General features: G+C 36.0%; 1 protein-coding gene across 2 annotated transcripts; it reads left to right on the top strand.

Annotated features, from left to right (window-relative positions):
- The first annotated feature begins 2,445 nt into the window (after nt 1-2,445).
- Nucleotides 2,446-23,056, top strand: LOC112047845 (zinc finger protein 836). 2 transcript variants are annotated; one of them, XM_024085107.2, is made up of 14 exons: nt 2,446-2,748; nt 3,870-4,004; nt 4,596-5,162; nt 5,888-6,021; nt 7,477-7,661; nt 9,158-9,297; nt 10,555-10,688; nt 12,089-12,163; nt 12,856-12,985; nt 14,404-14,537; nt 15,379-15,487; nt 17,079-17,192; nt 18,451-18,564; nt 21,733-23,056. In XM_024085107.2, the coding sequence occupies exons 1-14, from the start codon at nt 2,635-2,637 to the stop codon at nt 21,988-21,990; spliced, it is 2,343 nt and encodes a 780-aa protein (XP_023940875.2). In that variant the 5' UTR covers nt 2,446-2,634; the 3' UTR covers nt 21,991-23,056. The 2 variants fall into 2 exon arrangements, with proteins under 2 accessions (XP_023940875.2, XP_052744922.1); XM_052888962.1 differs by lacking the exon at nt 2,446-2,748 and adding an exon at nt 2,920-2,943.
- Nucleotides 23,057-23,487: the final 431 nt, after the last annotated feature.

The raw sequence follows: 23,487 nt of genomic DNA, 5'->3' as shown, positions 1-23,487 counted from the left end.
ACATTTTTAATAGTAGAAGTACCCTATATTTGTTATAAAAAATGCGATAAATAATCTCTACACCGACTTTGTGCAAACTTCAAATAAACATTACTAAATAATAGGTGAGCCCGTTCTTGAGTTATATTATATATATACATATATATATATAGTAGCGGACGCCTGCGATATTGTCCGCGTGGATTTCAGCTTTTCACAAATCCCGAGGGAACCATGGATGTTATTATAGGTAGATACATATAAACCTTCCTCTTCAATCACTCTTATCTATTAAAAAAATCGCATCAAAATCCGTTGCGTAGTTTTTTAAGATTTAGATTTTCTATCTTGAATCAAATTTTTCAATACCTACTGTAACTGCTGTAATGTGATTGTAAAGATTAAATTTTTGTTAAACTAAAAGGCAAGGATATATGGATTAAATTACCAAAATATCACTATTTTTAAAAATAATGTTTTATTTGTTTTGTAGAAGAAGCTTTTTGGAGGACCATTTGCGTTTTATCCATTAATTACGGGACACTCCGTATATATGTATATATAGATAGGGTAAAGGACCCAAGTCGTGATAGCCCAGTGGATATGACCTCTGCCTCCGATTCTGGAGGGTGTGGGTTCGAATCCGGTCCGGGGCATGCACCTCCAACTTTTCAGTTGTGTGCATTTTAAGAAATTAAATATCACTTGTCTCAATCGGTGAAGGAAAACATCGTGGGGAAACCTGTATACCAGAGAATTTTCTTAATTCTCTGCTTAGTGCGTGTGTGAAGTTTGCCAATCCGCATTGGGCCAGTGTGGTGGACTATTGTCTCCTCTCATTCTGAGAGGAGACTCGAGCTCAGCAGTGAGCCGTACCTATATGGGTTGATGACGAAAGGACCCAATAGTCCGCCCCGCACCAGCAGTCAGCCTTTACAGTCATTATTTACCTCTAATGTTGAAATTAGTTTAGGGGAGAGTTGGTAACAGTGGACCGTGGGGTACAGTGGATTATTCACTTTATCTCAGTATGTATTATACTTGCACACACAAAGAAACGCGCTCTTGTCGCTCGTTCATACCCCTTCCATTCCTCCGGACTAGAAGCCTGCGCGTCACGCGGTGCCAAAGCGTGAATATGTGCTAAGTGAGCGACAAATGTATTTTTTACGTGCTTTTTAAATATGTTTTGTTCCGAAGTAAATAAGAAATATAAACTTTTGTATTTTTTGCTACTCTTGTAACATCCTAGTAGTTGTGAACTTTTTTTTTTTTTTTATTCTTTACAAGTTAGCCCTTGACTACAATCTCACCTGATGGTAAGTGATGATGCAATCTTAGATGGAAGCGGGCTAACTTGTTACGAGGAGGATGAAAATCCACACCCCTTTCGGTTTCTACACGGCATCGTACCGGAACGCTAAATCGCTTGACGGTACGTCTTTGCCGGTAGGGTGGTAACTAGCCACGGCGGAAGCCTCCCACCAGCCAGACCTGGACCAATTAAGAAAATCTCAATCGGCCCAGCCGGGGATCGAACCCAGGACCTCCGTCTTGTAAATCCACCGCGCATACCACTGCGCCACGGAGGCCGTCATAAAAACTAGAATACCTAGACCTATGTCTTTTTTTGTCTTTGAGTTCCCGTTAAATTAACATGTTTTTAAGCTAGGTACAACTTTGCCTAGTACGATTTTTTTTCAATGTGACGCTCAAAAGTACATACCTACTTACACAAAAAAACATTAAACATAAAAAAAATTTAATAAAAAAAATACAACCGACTTCAAAACCTAAAAACGTACCCACTAAACTAAAAAGTGAAAAATAACATCATAATATGTTCTACCTGCTGATCAGTATGAAGGCGGTGCTAAGCCGGTGGTGTATTAAAAAAAAGTTAACCCCTTATTTAACCCCAAAGGGGTGAATTTTTTTGTAGATCATCTATACTTAATATTATAAATGCGAATGTAAGTCTGTCTGTCTGTCCTTTTCCTTATCACGGCTAAACGGTTAAACCAATCAAGATGAATTTCGTTGTAATGATAAATGGGCCCTTGGAGAAAAACATAGGGTACTTTTCGACCCTAAAATAAAAATAGAAGCGGGTTAAATAGGGATTGAAAGTTTGTATGGAAAGTCCTTCATTTTTAGAGTTACAGTTTTAAAAGTTTGTTCATGACTTCCAAAAAATACGAAATGTAATGTAATAAAATTTTTTTTAATATTCAACCCCTTAAATGGTGAAATAGCGGTTGAAAGCATACATTGATTTTCACGCGGATGAAGTCGCGGGCGTCCGCTGGTACATATTATTAACCTACTCTATGATCTGTATTCCTATTCTGTTCCGTTTGTTAATCTGTGGTTCTCAACTTCTCATTTTAATCAATGTACTCTAGGTTAAATGTCTAATGTCTATGTCATTCTCAAATCAAATCTTGTCCTAAGTGTCAAACAAGTATTATCTGTGGTGTCAATTGTCAAATCTTAAGTTGATAAGTTCTCAACAGCAAAATTATTAACAATTTTATATTTACAGTTTACAATTTTACATTAATATTTTACATTAATATTTTACATTAATGATTAAAGAACGCCTGCCTATTTGAGTTAGAAATCTAAGGAAGGGCGAACAGTCGAAATTTCGATATGTTTGACCTAAAAGTATGCATTGTTTGCTTGCAAATGGACGTTAAATGTTTTAACATGAATGAAAACAGAGGTCAATTGAGGCAGGACTACAACTTAGTATCGGGATTACAGGTATCTACCATTTCTATTTCATATATGCTGATGTTATCGTTCACTGGGCGTTGAATCATGACTTGAATAGTGATAGAAAAGTGGTTAGTCTCGCTTATTCATACACGTCTATATCATCTTCAAGTAGGCGTAAGAAAGGAAGGTAGAAGCACTAGCGTACAAGAAGCTGGTGTTATCGACAAGTTTCCTATGGAGGTGAGCTTGCGTCAGGGATCGGCTTTAGCCCCTATTTGTTTTTAATAATATATAGGGGGCTTAAAGTTGATCCTTGATCCTTAAGTTGGTCAGTTCAGTCAGTTTGGCCTGACATTTCGGTAAAAAGGCCAAACTTCCTACAGACTACAATATTGAGGATTTTGTGTTCATCAGTATTAATATGTCTAACAATTTTTTTTAATGTAAAATCAAGCATTCATGATTATTACCGTAAATTTTGTTCCCACACACACTTGTTTGCTCATTTGCTAAATGATGAAATGAATTAGATCAGCCTAACAAATGCCGGACAAGCTTTGGAAACCTGTTCTATTATAGAAATTGCTGAAGTTGTAGAGAGGCCACGGTCTTTAAGTAAGTTAGAGAATTTTTTCTGGTAATCCTCTTGCACATACTTTTATGGCGTACAGACTAACGAAAAAGCCTTTTTTAGTTAGTACAACCTAGGAAGTTTTTATCAGAAAAATATCTGTGGTTCCCACAGGATTTGTAAAAAACAGGATTTAATGAGAGGAGACTTGCAGGCACTGCCTTCCAAACTGATAGAGTCTTTAGTCAAACTTGATGTAAGAGGTTGGTTAGAACTTGGTTGAGAGGAATATATATCTTAGCATTCCATGGATGCACTGCACTGGCCGGTTCTATTGTGTGGCAGTGAGTAGACCCAGTGATTTAACTCTACAGGTGTAGGCTTAAACTAAGGTTCCCTTTTAAGACAGACAAATACCGGGTCCATCGTGTGGTAGAGAGAAAAACTCTAAGCAGAGTCCTGAACTTGTGACTAAAGGACGTAGGGTTAAGGAATTCTTTGACAATCAATTAACAGTCCCCTCCTTCGCTTGTGTTGTAATAAAGGAAATTACTTGTAATAAACAAATTTTGATTTTGATTTTCAATGTTTATAGAGCAGAGAAGGTGCCGGGTTTCCGGAGTACCTGTGTTACCAGTGTGTAACTTATGTGCAAAATTGTAAAAGATTCCGTGATAGATGTCAAAGGGCATATTTTACGCTAAAGGAAATATTGCATCAAAATAAAGAGGTGAGTTCATGCAACTAACAAAAATAGTCTTAAATTGCCCAAGGAAAAAATGCTGAGGTTAGTCAGGTTTGCTTCACTTTTTGTACCTTATCTAGTAGCTTCTATCTTACCAGCATATATTAGTCCTTAACTAGGGTAGGCACTGCACATACAAATTGTGCAAAATGAAAAAGTCCTCCTCCAATACAATCCTAAAGATATGCAGTGCATTTATGCACCTATGAAGGGCAAGTCACTGCATAGATGGGTAACTCATCTATAGTGAGTATATCTTCATTACCTGGACATGATGGATCTTCTTTAATTCTAATATAATATATTATAAGTATTTATGTATTATTTATATACAATACAGGTATTTTTGAACCCTAACAAGGTTCGAAAATAATATGTCTGATATTTATCATTAATATTGGATATTTACCCAGAGTAAGAATATAGGTATTCTCTAAGGTTATTTATGTTATTATGTATATCAGATATTTATCAAGTTTAATATTGTAAAATAATAAGGTTTCTTACCCTTACACAAGCTGCTACACTTTGAGTAATTGTCAGTGTATATTTTCCTTAATATTTATTTATTTCCAGATAACCAAATCTATAATAGAAGCAATTGATGTAAGAGCAATAAAAATATCTTCTAATCTAGGCTTCTTGGGCAAAGAAAGGGTAAAAACAAAGATTGATAACATAAAATTTAAAACTTTACCTACAAATGTCAACGCAGACCCACCAGCAATTCAATCTACACCTTTAGCTAATAACATATTGTATGAAAACCAAAATTTAGACAATATTAAAAATGAAAACGATACATATTCAAGTGATGCACAATTGGATGACGGTACACATTTCAATATGGCAGACGATACAGAGATAATGAATGAAAGTTTTGAAATTGCACCTCAAGATGATAACGATTATGATATGGATTTTGATGTGGACAATAGCCAGGAGTCAAAAGTCGTTATTAACGTTGAAGGTTCTAAAGTTTACGAGGAATACGCAGAATTGGTGCAAATAAGTATAAATGAAGCGGCCGCTGTGGTTGATATACGTAAACTGGCAATGCAAGGGACGCACTACTGTAATGTTTGTGAAAGAAGATATAATAGTGAGGAGCGCCTTAACGTGCATATGCGGATGCATGATACAGTAAGTTTTGTGTTTGACCTTTGAATATATATTTTTGGAAAATTATGTTACATTCAATGTGAGTTTTTTTCATTATGAGAAGTATGAATATACACATATTTTTTTTTTTTTTTTTTAATTCATTACTATTGTGCAATCAGCTGCAACAGCTTTAAGCAAATTGCTTGTGGGTACTACATGGCATATATGGAATATACACATATATAACATAAGATTTTTGTTTGGATGTCCTTTTCAAATTTTACTTCTATAAGTCGACTTTTCAAAATTATTATTATTATTTTTAACAACCCATATTGAGCACTATTGAGCATGAGTCTCCTCTCAGAATGAGAGGGGTTAGGCCAATAGTCCACCACGCTGGCCCAATGCAGATTGGCAGACTTCACACACGCAGAGAATTAAGAAAATTCTCAGGTATGGAGGTTTCCTCATGATGTTTTCCCTTCTTTATAATTTTTAATAACTTATCAGTTAGGTGCATTTAAAAAAAATTATATATCACATATTTCAAACGGTAAAGGAAAAATATTGTGAAGAAACCTGCATACTTGAGAATTTTCTTAACTCTCATGTGTGTGAAGTCTGCCAATCCGCATTTAGCCAGCAAGGTGGAATATTAGCCTAACCCCTCGCATTGTGTGAGGAAATTTATGCTCAACTGTGAGCCGAATATGGCTTGTTAATGATGATTATGATGATGACAATGAAATTATGGTTTTCAGCATGTAAGCGGCTCACACATGTGCATGCTATGTAAATACTACTACAAGACTGAGTTCCTACTGAAAGTACACATGACTGACAAGCATATGTATAAGTATTTGTGCAGAAAGTGTCCAGAAGTCACATTTGACAGGTATGGCTTGTATTATCTTCATATTTTACATTGATTTTAAAAGCACAGCTGGCGAACTATTTAATTTTTAACAAATTGATCAAAATTGATCTATATTTCACGCACACACACAGACACATTCGCACTTACACGCACGCATGTATACACACACACACACAATTTTTGTATTTTGTATTTATAAGATTATATTAAAAATTATAAGTATTTGGATAATATATGTTCATTACACCATTTATGTCATTGTACCTAGGGAAGTCACTTCTTATATAAAATTTTAGTTTCTCATACAGCCTGATCCAGGTATCAAATTCTGGGTCAGCCCAACAAAAAAAATGTGTTATTGGAATTTTTCTTACAAGAAAAATCCTAATAGCAGCCTGAAGTTAAGATACCTGAAGCCCCGCGCCTCGAAGAGTACATAAATCTGTTGGTCCTGTGCCTGATCTCTCACTGGTCGTGTCAGTCTTCCGTCCCATCGGTCAATGAGAGTGAGGGAATGGACAGTGCACCTGTGCTTGCGCACACAATTGTGCACTATAGTATCTCTAGCGTATATGGTTAATTTCTACCGTGGTCGAATTCGGTTGAGAAGAGAGAGTTTTGGCTCATTGTTAATAATAAATAATAATAAATAATAATAAATAATAATAGTTCGCTCGCATCCAAGATGCAAAAAGCGGTCTTGCTGGACTCGGCTAGGATAGTCCGTCGGTTTCTTCACCTGTCGCCCTGACCCCCGGCCGTTTGGTCTCCCTGCCGGGGTGAATCCTCCGCCCGGTGCATATATGTATTTATGTAGCATATATTTATGTTTATTTATTTTGCGTATTTAAGTAAGTTTATTTATTTTCCTTTTGGCCTTTATATATGTTTATATTGTGCCGGGCGTGAGACTAAAATGTATCAAAATAATAATAATAAATAATAATAATAATAATAAAAGCTTTTTTATTCCCATTAAGATAGTACTTATCTTCAAACGTCGTATCTTAAATCTATTCTAACTAATCTATATCTATACTATAATATTATAAAGCTGAAGAGTTTGTTTGTTTGTTTGATTGAACGCGCTAATCTCAGGAACTACTGGTCCGATTTGAAAAATTCTTTCAGTGTTAGATAGCCCATTTAACTTCGAGGAAGGCTATAGGCTATATATTATCCCCATATTCCTACGGGAACGTGAACCACGTGGGTGACACCGCGCGACGTCAGCTAGTATTAAATGATTAATTATGTTATGCACTAGTTAATAATGGGCTCCTTCGGGTATAGGCCTCCTCCATCTTTTTCCATTTGTCCCTTTTCTTTTGTCAGTTCCATCCAACCTAGGTCAGCCACTGCGGTAATATTGTCTACTCATCTTCCTATAATCCTTCCTACTTTCCTTTTACCAAGTGGACCTTTCCATTGTTAATGTTACAGTAGAATTTTCACATTATATTTATGTTTCAGGGCCTCAGCGAAACACCATTACTTATGGTCACACATACAGAAACAGCCCGCCACAGAGAATGAAGACGCCACAGACAACCGACCCATTTGGATGAGGAATAGGCAGATGAAATCACAGGAAATGATGCCGAGAAAGAAAAAATCATTCAAATTACCCAAGGACTTCCTTACTTACTCACCACTAGGTATAATAACTATGCTTTTAAGCGATTTACGATCATCTAACACGATTTTTTCAACTAAATAACGGTTTTTCGTTAAAATAACGTTAATACTAGCTAATGCCACTTGCGTAAAATGACGATAACTGTGTAATTTCGCTGAAAACAAAGATATTACGATAAAAAACGAAATAGTATCTCATTATTTGAATGGTACACTGAGATATATAATAACCCTGGTGATGTAAAGTGACAATGCAATCTATCATGGAAGCGGGCTTACATGGTAGTTCATTCTACCTATACCTCTATGGTGAAACCTGCATACCAGAGAATTGGCTAAACCCTTTGATGACAGCGGGGACAAATGTGTCCCTAGCAGATAATAAGACATATATAAATAATTATAAAGCCAATACCCAAAAATTTTTTTTATTAATGTTTAAAAGCATCTTGGGTTTTTTTTTACTTTTAATATTATGTTGGTAATACAATATATTGACTTCAGTAAATCTCAGGCAAAAAGTATCAGCTATCGCCCACTGGGACAGGTTTGTCCCAAAATTTTCCAAAAAAACTATAATTATTTTAATAATGCAATATTTTTACTATATGATTATATACCCTCCCATTACCTTGCTGTCCTGAAAGGGTAAATTATCTGTGTGTGTGAAGTCTGCTGAATAAACATTGGGCCAGCCTGGAGGACTATTGGCCTAATCTCTGTAATTGTCAGAGCAGACTCGAGCTCAGCTGTGAGCTGAATATGGGTTGATAATGATGATAATGATGATGATGATGATGATGATGATGATGATGATGATGATGATGATGATGATGATGATGATGATGATGATGTTACCTCTACGTACCAGAATGCTAAATCGCATGGCAGTACTGCTTTGCTGTAACTAGTCTGGCAAATTCGTTGATGACACTCCCATGATATGCGGGTGACGAGGGGAAAGACTGCGCGAGTGTGAAATCGTGTGTGCGGGGAAGTGAGGTGCATCAGTCGTGGACTTTTCATTCATCGCTACACGCCCCCCGGCCCGCGCGGAACATCGGGAGTGTTACGAACGAAGTTGCAAAGCTATATCCCTACCAGTACAAAGGAGATGGTCCAAAATTGTATGGGGCCCAGGATTAGTCATTGTACCCTGGCGGAAATAAAAAAAATGAATTTTTTAACTATTTTCGATTATACAAATCTACGAATTTACTTTAATTCTTTCGAAATAATATTCATTCTCTCCCAAGAAATGCAACACTAATATGAGTAACAATGGCGGATTGATGACGTTTTCAACGCAATAGTCGTTTTGACGTTTGCTGTCATATGTCATGTCATAGTTGCTTTATGGGCGCCATCTTGATATAACTCCAAAACTTGGGTTTTAATTTTATTTAATTCTTTTTATTTAGTTACATTTATTCACTTATATTTATATATTTTAAATTTTAATGAAACGGGGTACAAGAGTACACCTAAATTGGACCATTTCCTTTAATATTTCCAGGCCAAGAGGAACAGTACGCAATAGTCAGGGAGAGGCAGAACACTAAGAACTACACGGAGTCAGCGTTCAAATGTGAATACTGCTTCAAAGGGTTCAGGGAGAGCGGGACATACAACAAACACATGCAGAAACATGATCCTGTGAGTATCTAATATATACTCAGAGGCACAAATATCCGCCCACTTTAATATGACGCGAGTATATTAAAGTGGGCGGAGATTGTGCCTCTGCATGAAAATTACTATATATAAAAAACTCGCAGATGTTGTCAACAACATACAATACAACAGACTATATTATATATAAGGACTTATATATAAGGTAGATAATGATGAAATAAGAAGCCTTAGAGTCACACAGCGGGCGATGGAACGAGCTATGTTAGGAGTATCTCTGCGTGATCGAATCAGAAATGAGGAGATCCGCAGAAGAACCAAAGTCACCGACATAGCTCAACAAGTTGCTAAGCTGAAATGGCAATGGGCGGGGCACATAGTTCGAAGAGCCGATGGACCCCACCCAAGGTGCTGGAATGACGACCCCGTGCTAGTAAGCGCAGTGTTGGCCGACCCCCCACCAGGTGGACTGACGACATCAAGCGAGTCGCAGGGATTCGCTGGATGCAGGTGGCTCAGTATCGTGATGTTTGGAAGTCCCTACAAAAGGCCTATGTCCTGCAGTGGACGTCCATCGGCTGATATGATGATGATGATGATGATGATGATGATGATGATGATGATGATGATGATGATGATGATGATGATGAAGGGCGGACGAAGTCGCGGGCGTCCGTTAATGGGGATGATGACTAAGTTTGAATATATTGATTTTTATGATACATTCGGGTAAATAGGGTCAATGTTAACTAATTTATACATAAAAAGCAAAGATTGACTGGATATTTGCAAAATAAATGAGATAAAATTTCAAAACGTATCGAAAATATTTTATCGTAATTAGATGAAAATTCATACAGTTTTAGCTTCCTTACATTAAATGTGACATTTTTTAATAGATGAACTATAAACATAAACGCACAAATAACAAAGATATTAGTAATTTTGTTTGAACGCACACAAATCTAACGATCATTACATTGCCTACGACGTTATAAGTTCGTACCATTTTGTATGGGGCGTTTCTCAGGGATCCGCGGCAGCGGTGCAAATCTGACCCTTTAAATCCCTGTATCTCCGAAAGTAATGATCGCAGATATCCTGTTACTTTTACAAAATTGCTTTACTATTAGTATACTCTTAATTTATATACAATTTAAAAAACTGTCATCATCCCTATTAAAGGAGTAAATTTTAAATGTTTTAATTGGGTTCCTTTATTACATTTTCTGTTTCATTATAATTATATATAAGGTAGATAATGATGAAATATCTCCTCAGGCGGTGTCAGGCAAACTGCAGTGCGATATGTGTAAGGTATTCTGTCCCAACGCACGCAAGATGTACAAACATATGAACATGACGCATCTCTTCAAGTATACCTGCGAGTTGTGCAACTATGTCTGCTATAACAGGTAATTGATTGACAGCTTGCGGTGGTTAGACATTTTTTTTTTTTTTAATTCTTTACAAGCTAGCCCTTGACTACAATCTCACCTCATGGTAAGTGATGATGCAGTCTAAGATGGCTAACTTGTTAGGAGGAGGATGAAAATCCATACCCCTTTCTACACGGCATCGTACCGGAACGCGAAATCGCTTGGCGGTACGTCTTTGCCGGTAGGGTGGTAACTAGCCACGGCCGAAGCCTCCCACCGCGCATACCACTGCGCCACGGAGGCCGTCATGCAGATATGTCACCGTTAGATTGTAAAATAAGTTAGTTTGTAAATTTCACTAGTGATGTTATAATCTGCCCTCATATTGTGAACTGAAAATACTGATTACAATTTAACGTGTCATTTTATTTATTTATTTGTAACTAACAGCGTTTAACAAAATATGTACGAAAAATATAAAATAAACAATAATAAGGCCACATACAGTTACAAATAAAGTTACAATATAAAGTAGGTATAAAAAGTGAAAATGAAAAATAATTTTTAAAAGAAATTATAGTGAATAAAAAAAATATTATTAAGTTAATAATTATTATAAGTTATTTTTCGGTATATTATAATCTGTCGGCAGTGAAACCGTTAAATTATCTTAAAACATCAACTGTCCGAACTTGCCCCTGATTGGTCGGATTTACAGCAAACCGTTCTGTGTCCATAGAGCTAGGAATAAAACACATATGTCAGTCAAATAAAATACTTCAAGAATTGTACGCCTTTAAATTGAATTAGTTATTTATTAGTTATTTTTTTTAATTTTATTAAATAACAGTTATTATTGTTAATTAGTATATTTTAATAAGTAATATAAATTCTTTGTTTTCATTTATATTATTTTAATTAATTATTTTTATTTACCAACCTCCAATATGTAAATGTTTTCTGTCCCAAATAAATAAAAATAAAATAAAATAAATATAATCCAATATTCAATAAAATCAGAGCAAATCCAACCTTAAGAATTGAGTTTAAGGTTCAATTTGTAAATGCGACTACTAGAATTGAGTGCCAAAAAGTTGTGTTTGGCACTCATTTTTTGGTTGCTGATTGTGCATCCACTTTTTAATAGGAGATCAATAATTGAGAGAGATAAAATAATCTTAATACATAAAGTTTCTTTTTTTTTTAGTGGTAGGTAGATTTAGTTTTTGTTTCTTTTTTTTTAATGGTAAATTAAGAATTAAAATAAACGCATGTTGAGTTAGCCTGTAAGTGGGGTGTACAATGTAGCATATTACTTTTTAATGCATGTTTTGTTTAATTAGTCATAAGTTTTTTGTATAAAACGTTGGCTTCCGAATAAATAAATAAATAAATAAATAAATAAATCTTGACAATGGTTATATGATACTTTGCAGGGGTCAAGCTCAGACGCATTACCGGTGGCACAAGAACGTCACTTTCACTTGTCCACACTGTGACAAAGTGTTCTAGTGAGTATAAACTTATTTTTTTCAATTTTTTTTTATTCCTACTACCATACGATGTAGAAACCGAAATGGGTGTAGATTCTCCTACTCCTAACAAGTTAGCCCGCTACCATCTTAGATTGCATCATCACTTACCATCAGGTAATTGCAGCATAAAGTGAAAAAGAAAACGTCTCGAACAGTGAAGGAAAACATCGTGAGGAAACCTGCATACCAGAGAATTTTCTTGATCCTCTATGTGTGTGTGAAATCTGCCAATCCGCATTGGGCCAGCGTGTCTAATGGCCTAACCTCCCTCATACTGAGAGGAGACTCGAGCTCAGCAGTGAGCCGAATATGGGTTGATACCTCAGACCAATTTTTGTATAGGACCTGCCTCGGTAGACGTTACTTTTCAGTCAAAGTATATGATCAACGATCTAATGCGATTATAAAAACTGTCTTTATAGTATCGATGTTAAATAGTTGTAATCGTGTTCGTCGGTTAAAGAGCTACCTAAAAATACCTTTGTGTGTAATTTAATTGTGTAAAAAACGGGTAAAAACTTCTAGTTTAGAATAAGATATATACCAAATCTAGAAAATGACAGACAATTTTGTTTGTGACTATGAGTACGATACAGGTCCTTCTATTATTGGTCTGAGGTTGATACCGATAGATAGGTATTTAATATAGTAATAATTGTGTTTCACAGCAAAGCTTCAACCCAACTGACTCACATCCGCATAAAGCACCCGTCGATGTTCATCTGCAACCTGTGCGGGCACAGCTTCGTGAGCCAGACCGGTCTCTACTGCCACAAGAAGCTGGCACACAGCAAACAGGTCACAGTTTGTTTACTTACTAATTGTCTTTGACAGCAAAGCTTCCCAACTGACGCACATTGTAGTCAAAATATTGATTGCATTATTAGCGAATTTGTTTTTTTAAAATGCTGAGTTAGGGCCTTTTTCTAGGTTATGTCACATATTGCAAGGCTTTCTTCTTTTATTGCTCCACTTTCTGCGTGAACAATTAAGCTATGTATGCTTTTGATATCATCTATACTAATATTATAAAGCTGAAGAGTTTGTTTGTTTGTTTGTTTGTTTGATTGATTGAACGCGCTAATCTCAGGAACTAATGGTCCGATTTGAAAAATTCTTTCAGTGTTAGATAGCCCATTTATCGAGGAAGACTATAGGCTATATTTTATCCCCGTATTCTTACGGGAACAGGAACCACGCGGGTAAAACCGCGCGGCGTCAGCTAGTTTCTTAACATCTCTATAAAACATATAATAATGTTACGAACTAGGGTTCAAGGAATTGGATTGAAACACCCCAGTATGAAACTATTTCACTCCTTAATTCGAATACCAATACACACTTCCAAATGTATACAATTTAGTGTCCACAATTATAGCCAAGTTCACTATTGTTCACGTGTATTGCTAGTATTATTTCGATGTTACTCCATTTCTTTCCGAAGTCACACTACCACGATTGTCCTGTCTGGCGCGTATTTATACCAGTGACAATGATGCCAGATAATTCTGGGAATGCATACAAAATCTTGGGAGATACGCGTGTTGTTTATTCCACGAAATTCGACATAAACAATAACAAAACATCTTTATCGCAGATTGTAAATATAGTCCAGTAATATTAGGTTTTATCTGGGGAAAAAATCCTACTAAGCAAAATTTTTGTATACACCTTTATTACGGTGTTAATGTGAAGATGTGAAGAATCGACAACAATATCGGGTCGGCTTAAAAAGGTCACGAAAATCATTTTTTTTTTTAGAATATTGCGATAAAGGTATCAGATTCAAGGGCTTACTTACCGTAATGTGAGTGCATTCTGGTCGCTTTCTCAGCGTTTTAATCCGAAAACCGTTAATTTTACAGAAAAATTGCAAGATACATTTTTTGTAGAAAACTTTATGAGGGACAATTTTTATAATGACCTCTATTGACCTCCGAGCAATATGTCGCGAAATATTTGCGAAAAACTGGTTTTCGTGACTTTTTGACGTTTGTAACTTTTTTAGCCGGCACGATATCGATGTAGATTTTTCACAATAACACCGTAGTAAAGGCGTATACGAAAATTCAGTTCAGTAGAAATTTTTCCCCAGATTGGGAGTTTCAAATGCCTAAAATTATTGGTTCAACAACTCGATATTGGCGAGTGATTGTGGACCTTATGTCATTAGTACTAAGGTCCTCCGTAACAACAATTGGTGATTTGTTGTGCAGGAGGTGGAAGAAAGCTCAGGCTCGGTAGACACATCGAACCCGCTGTACTGCTCCGACTGCCGCATACAGTTCCGGGACGACGCCGCCTTCGCCACTCACTTCGGCTCCTCCAACAAACACGCCGACACTAACCTGTGAGTGGCATGCATTTTTTTTTAAGAATATTACGATATATATATATATATATATATATATATATATATATATATATTCCCAAATATAATGTTATATGACTGACTAGACTGTGCTGGGAGTGGGTACGACAGTAGACCAACCCTCGGTGTTAAGTCCAACCGCTCTTACCGTTGAGCTATTGAGGCTTTTGAATTTCATTTACTAACAAACTTTAATCGACTCACTGTTGAGCCAGAGTCTTGTCTCAGGATGAGGGGTTAGGCCAAAAGTCTACCATGGTGGCCCAATGCATCCGCATTGGGCCACCATGGTGGACTTGGCAGACTTTACACACGAAGAGAATTTAGAAAATTCTCAGGTATGCAGGTTTTCTCACGATGTTTTCCTTCATTTGAGACACGTGATATTTAATTTCTTAAAATGCACACAACTGAAAAGATGGAGGTGCATGCTCGGACCGGGTTCGAACCTACGCCCTCCGGAATCGAAGGCAGAGGTTACCCACTGGGCTGTCACGGCAAATGATTTTGTTTCACATCCAAGTTTATACTTTATGAGTAAAACTAGCTGTTTGAAAAACGCTGGTGCGCACTTCGCTATCTGTGCAAAAATGACAAGCGTATCAAAATGTCATTAAATGGAAAACAGGCAAAGATGCAAATTCATTTTCAGAAAGTGTGTTTAAAGTGTGTTTCCTCGCAAATGTGTTACAAAATGTCTTATGATATACGTGCGCTTTGATAATTACAGCCTCTGTTTCTTTTTCTTTGGCAATATTTTCTACTTACCGCACTTATATCATAATGTATTATTATATTTCCGGTGTCCCATGTCCCGCAGCTCAATAAAGCCGGTACGCACGAGAAGCGAGCGTCCGCGCGGCCGGCCGCGGCGCGACAACAGCGACATCGTCAACACCGGCGTGCCCACGCCCACCAAGTGCGAGATCGTGAGTACTCCATGTCGTTGTATTCATTTGTAATGTTTTATTCACAAAGATTTTTTAATTGTAAACAAGTATACACAGGGTGCTTGGGAGTATTGCACATAATTTCAAGGTGTTGACGAGTCCACTTATAAACCACTAAAAAATAAAAACTTTTTATGTTTTCATACAAAGTAATTAAAATAATTTCGACTATCCATATAACACACGCCTTTATCTATCCTTGCATCCAGCGGATCCGAGACTTGGTTACTATAGCTTGGCTACTTCGTTCGTAACACACCCGATGGTCCGCGCGGGCTAGGGGGCGTGTAGCGATGAATAAACGACTCGCTCGACGATTCACACCATATGTCGATGCAAAAGTCTACAACTTTGTTGCAAGGTCCTGTGATCTTTGCAACCTCTCAGTAAATCAGGCAAGTGTAACAATAACAAATTGTTTAAAAAGTTTAACTTATACAGACACTAAAGAATTACTCAATGCAAATATGAAATAAGCTAAAATAATTGTGTACACCATCTAACGTTTCTGCTTACTGTTTTACTTTACTTTTCTTTTTTGTAATGTAGTCCTATTTATTGTTAATTTTTGTAATAAGCATTAGAAAATCCTACCTGGTCTCCACGACACAGATCAATCTAGTGTGGAAACCACAGGCAATGTTATGGTTTTTTGTATATATTTTTGGTCAATAAAGATTTTATTTATTTATTTATTCATTCATTCATCGCTACACGCCCCCCGGCCCGTTGGGAGTGTTCAATAAAAAAAGTCAAGAGCATATATACTTTCAAAAAACTGCTGAAACGATTTCTTATTGACAAACAGGTTGAATTCCAAGATCATGTGGCGGAGTTTTCATTTTTATAATTCTCATTTTTTGTAATGTTTTGTGTGTTATAAGTTCTACCACCACTACAATAACTTATAATATATTTTGATATGTATATTAAAAGTATTTGTGTTTATTATTTATATATTTAATTTTCAATAACGAATTCGTATGTTGTTTTATACTAACTATTAATGTTTATAATATTAAATAACAAGTATTTAGTTATCTCCATTAGGAAAAAGAGTTTTCAATAAAGGAAAGTATACCTACTTACGTAACTATATTGCAGGTGATATTTTTATTGTTATTATTATTATTTTTTTTTTCATCGATGTTTTATTTTTCTGTATTTTTGTAAAAATCAATGTACCTACCTATTTAGTTTTAATTTTGTTTTTAATTAATAATTGTTTACATTATTAAAAGGTCGTTGGTTTACATAGGATGTTAAACTGTGTACGTGGCGGCACCTGAACTGGGTCCTAACTGAAAATCAGTGCTGCATACTTTTTTTTTGGATAGGAAGTATGTGGCAAAATGCTGAGTTAGGGCCTTTTTCTAGGTTATGCCACATATTGCAGAGCGTTCTTCTTTTTTTGTTTTAGCTATAAGTTTTATATTTAAAATTTATTATTGTAATGTGTGGCACTGCCTAAAAATAAAGATATTTCTTTCTTTTCTTTCTTTCTAACGAATTTGCCTAGCTATAGCGAGGCATACAATAAGACAAGGAGTCAACGCCGGCATTGTTTCAGTGCCAGAAGTTCCTGGCGACGGACGTGCAGGCGCGGCGGCACTACGAGGCGGAGCACCCGGGGGCGGAGTACCTCAAGCGGTACATGTGCGACATCTGCGGGCACACCACCAGGGTACGTCACCAATCTATACTAATATTATAAAGCTGAAGAGTTTGTTTGTTTGAACGCGCTAATCTTAGGAACTACAGGTCGGATTTGAAAAATTCTTTCATATTTCAACTGTTGAGATGGCGCTGCTAACCTTTTCTAATTTTTAAGTTTCTCTTTCATGTAGTGTTTTATTTACGAAATAAGTTTTACATGAGCTCACTTTTTTATTAAACAGTAAAGTAAGTAGTTTTAAGTAGGTACATATTGAATTATTAATTGTTAACGTGGAAATAATTGTTGTAGTAATTGCGACAAAATCGTGGAAGTAACTATGAGCACTCGACCTTTTTATCGTCATTTCGAGAATTTTCTTTTGTATTGTTATCGGCATAAATAGGCGAGCTTGGAGAGGTCCAGCAGTTTTAATTTCAGGTGTCTCAGTTTAAATCCTCGATTCTTAGCACGTAATGTACAGAGGAATTCGCTCCATCAAACAAATGCCTCCTATAGGGGTCCCTCGAGGATCACTATTAGGGTTGTTTCTCTTTCTTATTTATATCATTGACCTTATTTTCTCTATAAGGGTAGTCAGGACTTAGGAGATTGTAGTTTTGTTTGCAGATAATGCATCTTCTGTGTTCAAATTGAAATTAATAGATGTTCACGTCAATAAATGAATTTTACTCGCGATCACACTCACCCACACATAAGAAAGTAATAAATGTCTTTAGAACGCACACATATTATGGTTTAATTTCAAGCAATACTATTTCGCAATCTAAAGTGAACCTTAAACGCTGATAGTGTGTTGAAGAGTCATTTTACGTTGTAAATGACAATAATTTACCTAATTAAAAATGGCTATGTAGTTAGTCTGTACGCCGTAGAAGGTGGTGCGAGAGGATTACCAGCAAAATCTCTCTATAACTTGCTTAAAGACCTTGGCCTCTCTAGAAGTGCAGCTAGTTCTATATTAGAACGAGTATCGAAAGCTGCTTTAATAGGATCTTACCAAATCTGGCTAGGCAGGGAGAACAACACGGGCAGAGAAGGGGAGTGTTGATCGATCTTCAAGGAATTCCTTAACCCTACATCCTGTAGTCACAAGTCCTGGACTGCTTGGTGTTTTTCTCTCTACCACGCGATGGACCCGACGACTGCATGGTGAATCCATGGAATGCTAAGATATTCGTCTCATAAAAGTATATTTACTAAGAATCTTACTGGCTTTTTAGCTGTAATTTGACGAAATAATACAAACTGTTTGGTATTTTTGCAGCAATACGCCAACCTGATGGTTCACATGCGCACGCACACGCAGGAGAAGCCATATGCGTGCCCGCACTGCGAGCGCCGCTTCAGCATGCCCAGCAACCGCGACCGCCATCTTGTGGTGAGTGAGCGAGTGAGTTAGTGAGTGAGTGAGTGAGTGAGTGAGTGAGTGAGTGGATCATTGCAGCAATACGCCATTCTGACCAATACGTCAGGTTGGCGTATTGCAATCCACTGGACTGATTTTGAATATTGACAATTCATCTCTATATCAACTGAAAATTGATGTAGAGATGAATTGAACCTATAGTCAAATTGAGTAGGTATTTTAAACAATGTCAACAAACAAAAACAGCTGACTCAGGGGTGCTCAACATTTTATCATTATTTACGAGTATTGTCATGAAATAAAACTTCCTTTGATAAACAAATATTTTTTTAATTCTATATTCCTATATCCTGTTATTTATCAAACAGATAATGCTTCACTTATATTAAGGGTTCCGTAGGCAATAAAGAACTCTTATAGTATTATTTCTTTATTATGTAGAAGCAAGCATAAGTTTTCCTCGACATATTTAAACACATTAATCAAAATGGTTTTCTCGGAGGACGATAAGGGTGATTGATTTGTACGTTTCTTTTTTGGTGACGGAAACGATGGCAACGCGGAATAACTGCTCCAGCTAGTACCAGGCTCCGGTTCACTCATTTTCGTACTAAACTAAATAAAATTAATAAATAAATAGACAGATAAAAAACAACACAACAGATAAAAAACCCGACTGCATAAATGATACAAAAACTGAAAAGAAAAAAAACAAGCTCAGTCCAGAAGTGTAGAAAACAATTAGAAAACAGTCGGGACCTATTATATTGAATAGAATGATTTTCGTCTACATTTTTTAATAGGTCCCGACTTTAGTTTAATCAGTTTTTATATCATTTATGCCGGGTTTTTTTTATTTGTTTAATTTATTTATTTATTTCACACTTTTTAGTTACGATAGATGGTGAATTTCGGATTTATTTGTTACGTTTGTTACAAAGTACGATACCTAAGTCCAACCGAGATTAAGTAAATATTCAAAAAATCTACGCAACCCCACGGTGGCCGAATCCGACTCGCACTTGTCCGATTTTTATAATCAATATATTTCTTTTAGTCTATTTTAGGTGTTTTATAACTACACTTCATAAACCTCGCACCTTATAGTCGTCCGCCTCGCGTATTATGTATAGACTTAATTAATATTAGAATCAAAATAACGTTTTCCTAATTGTAGTTTTTTTAACATGGCCATGATATACCATTTTGAAATTCTCAAAAAAAATCCCTTGAATTTGATTCGCATGTTGCAATATTCACAAAAAAAAAACTTCACCTCGATTCTATAGCGTCTCACAATCGTCTTGTTGGTTTTTTTTCTAATTTCACCTATCTAAGAACACTTGGGTTATTAAAACAAATCTAACGTGATCTGAATTACGTATATCCGTTCAACGGTTTGGAAGATATGAGGTAATAAAGAATATTACATACATACATACAAGATACGCGCGAAAAACATAACCCTTCTTGCAGTCGGGTAAAAACAGTAAACGAACAACAAATAAACTATAATTAACAATAACAACGAAACGAGAACAAAACGAAATAACAAAAATTACAAGGGAAGAAAATACGCACGACAGACTGGATTTAGTTAACGACAACTTCTTTCTTCTTTTGATATGAAAATACGACATTTATAAAATTAATTAGTTATAATTTAATTTTATAAATGCACATTTAATACCCATAAAACTCAATATCTTTATTTTTCATAATGGTTTGTGACTCATGTCTGCTTGGGTTCTTTTTATGTCGTTTGTATTGTTTTTGTACAAACTCTATATATTTAACATAGAGGAATTAGAAATGGAAATGCATCGCACCCAAATGCAGCAACAAAATTGTCTGTCGTTTTTTGAAAGGGACGAGGTAAACTCACTCATCGAAAATATTTAACAAGAATAATATAATCTGTACACAGAATATTAAATTAATGGATCGATGTTTTTCTGTTCGTTCGTTCGTTAGAAGAATAGTATCTAATTTTCTTTTAGATATTGTTTTTATTACAAGTTTATTATTTATTATAATTATGTTTTTGATGACCTCCGTGGCGCAGTGGTATGCGCGGTGGATTTACAAGACGGAGATCCTGGGTTGGATTCCCGGCTGGGCTGATTGAGGTTTTGTCAATTGGTTCAGGTCTGGCTGGTAGAAAGCTTCGGCCGTGGCTAGTTACCACCCTACCGGCAAAGGCGTACCGCCAAGCGATTTAGCGTTCCGGTACGATGTCGTGTAGAAACTGAAAGAGGTGTGGATTTTTATCCTCCTCCTAACAAGTTTGCCCGCTTCCATCTTTGATTGCATCATCACTTACCATCAGGTGAGACTGAAATCAAGGGCTAACATGTAAAGAGTAACTAAATTAAAATAGAAATATTTTCAAATTGAACGTCACGTCATCATTTAGTGAATTAGAAGTTGTAGACCGATTGATTGACAGAGAGGTAACGTCTTGCGAGGCAGGTCCTTCTATAATTGGTCCGAGATAATTAATTTATTGTATGTGAATCCGGGCTCAAAAGGGCTAGAACTCAGAGCCGTAAAGCTTATTATTAAAAATAAAATGTATGTAAATCGAAACGAAAAGTGTCGCCTAAAAGAACCTTTTTGAGTAGTGATATGGTTGTGTAAAAAGCCTAAAGTTGTGGACTATAGGAGCAGAACATGGGATATTTATCTCGGAAAAATCTATAGTCGCCGCGGTATTTGTAAAAAACAGTAAAAATCAGCTAGTCAGCCGATGGACGTCCACTGCAGGATATGGTCCTTTTATAGGGACTTCCCAAACATCACGGTAACGACCCATCTGCATCCAGCGAATCCCTGCGACTCGCTTGATGTCGTCAGTACACCTGGTGGGGGGGTCGACGAACACTGCGCTTTCTAGTGCGGGGTCGCCATTCCAGCACTTTGGGACTTCAACGTCCATCGTCTCTTCGAACTATGTGCCCCGCCCATTGCCACTTAAGCTTCGCAACTCGTTGAGCTATGTCGGTGACTTTGGTTCTTCTGCGGATCTCCTCATTTCTGATTCGATCACGCAAAGATACTCCTAACATAGCTCGTTCCATCGCCCGCTGTGTGACTTTGAGCCTGAATGAGGCCCATAGTTGCGACCAACTATTATTTAAAACGAAATTTCATTTTACATCTTATCATGTCTATTTTCAGGTGCACACTGGTGAGAAACGGTACCAATGTCAGCATTGCAACCGTCGCTTCACTCAGAGCAGTGCAGTCAAACTGCACATACAAACCGTCCATTTGAAGATCCCCTACGCTCCCTGGGATAAGAAGAACCGCAAGCGACGCCGGGAAATGGAGGTAGCACCTCTGCCGCCGCCCCCGCCCGTCAACCAGAAGATAGTGCTCGATAGTCAGTTGCCGGTTGGCAACTATTTGAGTGCGTACATCACGTACAATGAGTGAAGTGTAGACTAAGTGAACATGACTTGTAATGAGTGAAGTGTAGACTAAGTGAATATGACTTGTAATGAGTGAAGTGTAGACTTTTTGAGTGTATATGTTACCGTTAAATTTAAAATCAAAATTCAAATTCAAAATTCATTTGTTTCAATTAGGCTTAGTTTACAAGCACTATTGAAAATTCAGGTTATGTCATAATTTAATTTAATCTAATGGTGGTAATAGTAGTCGAAAACTTAAAAGTAAAGTTACGAGGATTCCAAAGTTCATTTTTTTTTATTTATTTATGTTGTTTCTTATAATATACCAAAAAATAACACGTTAAATTGTAATCAGTATATTCAGTACACAATATGACGACAGATTACAATATCGCGAGTAAGATTATAAGCTAACGTATTTTACAATTTAACGGTGACATATACATGCCTTGTGATGTGTGAAGTTGAGGGTATTCAATATTTGATTGAGCAAAAACAAAATAAAAGTCAAAATTCATTTAGTTTAATTAGGCTTACTTTACATGAATTAAACCTTTAAATATGGCAATAATTAAAGTCGAAAATTTAAAAAAAAGTTACGAGGCTTCCAAACACGCTTTGGTCCAAGAAGTTACAACAAAGTCTACAATATTCTGATGTCTGGTCGCTTATTACTGCCTACATGAGTGATTGACACTTATAATGAGTGCAGTGTAGACTATTTGAGTGTATGCATTACACTGTGTACTGTGTAGACTATTTGAGTGTGTACATTACATTGAGTGCTGTGTAGAGTGTAAAAAACATTGTTTTTTTTATTAAAAAAAAATATTAGCCGTACTTAATACTAGCGGATGCCTACTACTTCGTTCATGAAATCCAGTTTATCACAAATCCCGCGGGAACTGTACTTTTCCCGGGATAAAAAAATAGTATAAAATTGTTTTTTAATTAATGTATTCAAGGATTTTATAATTAAAATGTAAATCAATAAATAACTACAATTCAAAATAAATTTTAACAAAAAAAGTTATATATTGAAACATTACTATTAAATAATTGTATGTAATATTATGCTAATTTAATAATCGAATTCATAATAGTTTTAAATTATATGAATGTATAATATTTTGTGAGGTATTATAATTTAATCAAGAATAGCAAAGTTATCCGGAATATATGTATATTGAATCTATTTGTAGAAATACATTTTGTATGATGAAAATTACAGTTTTTGTTTTTTTAACTAATAGTAGGGGAGGCGAAGAGGGGATTTTTACAGTTACTCGAGCACGGCAAATGGACATAAGGGACCTTACCTTGCACGTTGTTAAGTACCTCCACCGAGTATGAGCCTTTATATTGGTGGGTACATTTAAGGCAAGGCAAAGTAGGCTGAAATCTCCCGCCAAATTAAAAAAAATCGGACTAATTTCTCAAAATTATAGTACAAATATTGGAATATATATAATAACTAAGTTTATGTATTCACAAATAAAAAATAATTGAAACAAATTAT

The sequence above is a fragment of the Bicyclus anynana genome, chromosome 24, assembly GCF_947172395.1.
Source record: "Bicyclus anynana chromosome 24, ilBicAnyn1.1, whole genome shotgun sequence".
NCBI classification, from domain to species: Eukaryota; Metazoa; Arthropoda; class Insecta; order Lepidoptera; family Nymphalidae; genus Bicyclus; species Bicyclus anynana.
This window is presented reverse-complemented; position numbering and strand designations above follow the sequence as displayed.

Bases quoted from the DNA above. Each gene is read 5' to 3' on its own strand.
- LOC112047845 (XM_024085107.2), top strand. From the start codon at position 2,635: ATGTTTGACCTAAAAGTATGCATTGTTTGCTTGCAAATGGACGTTAAA. The intron at 6,022-7,476 runs GTATGGCTTGTA...TTTATGTTTCAG, and splicing joins CCAGAAGTCACATTTGACAG to GGCCTCAGCGAAACACCATT. The intron at 10,689-12,088 runs GTAATTGATTGA...GATACTTTGCAG, and splicing joins AACTATGTCTGCTATAACAG to GGGTCAAGCTCAGACGCATT.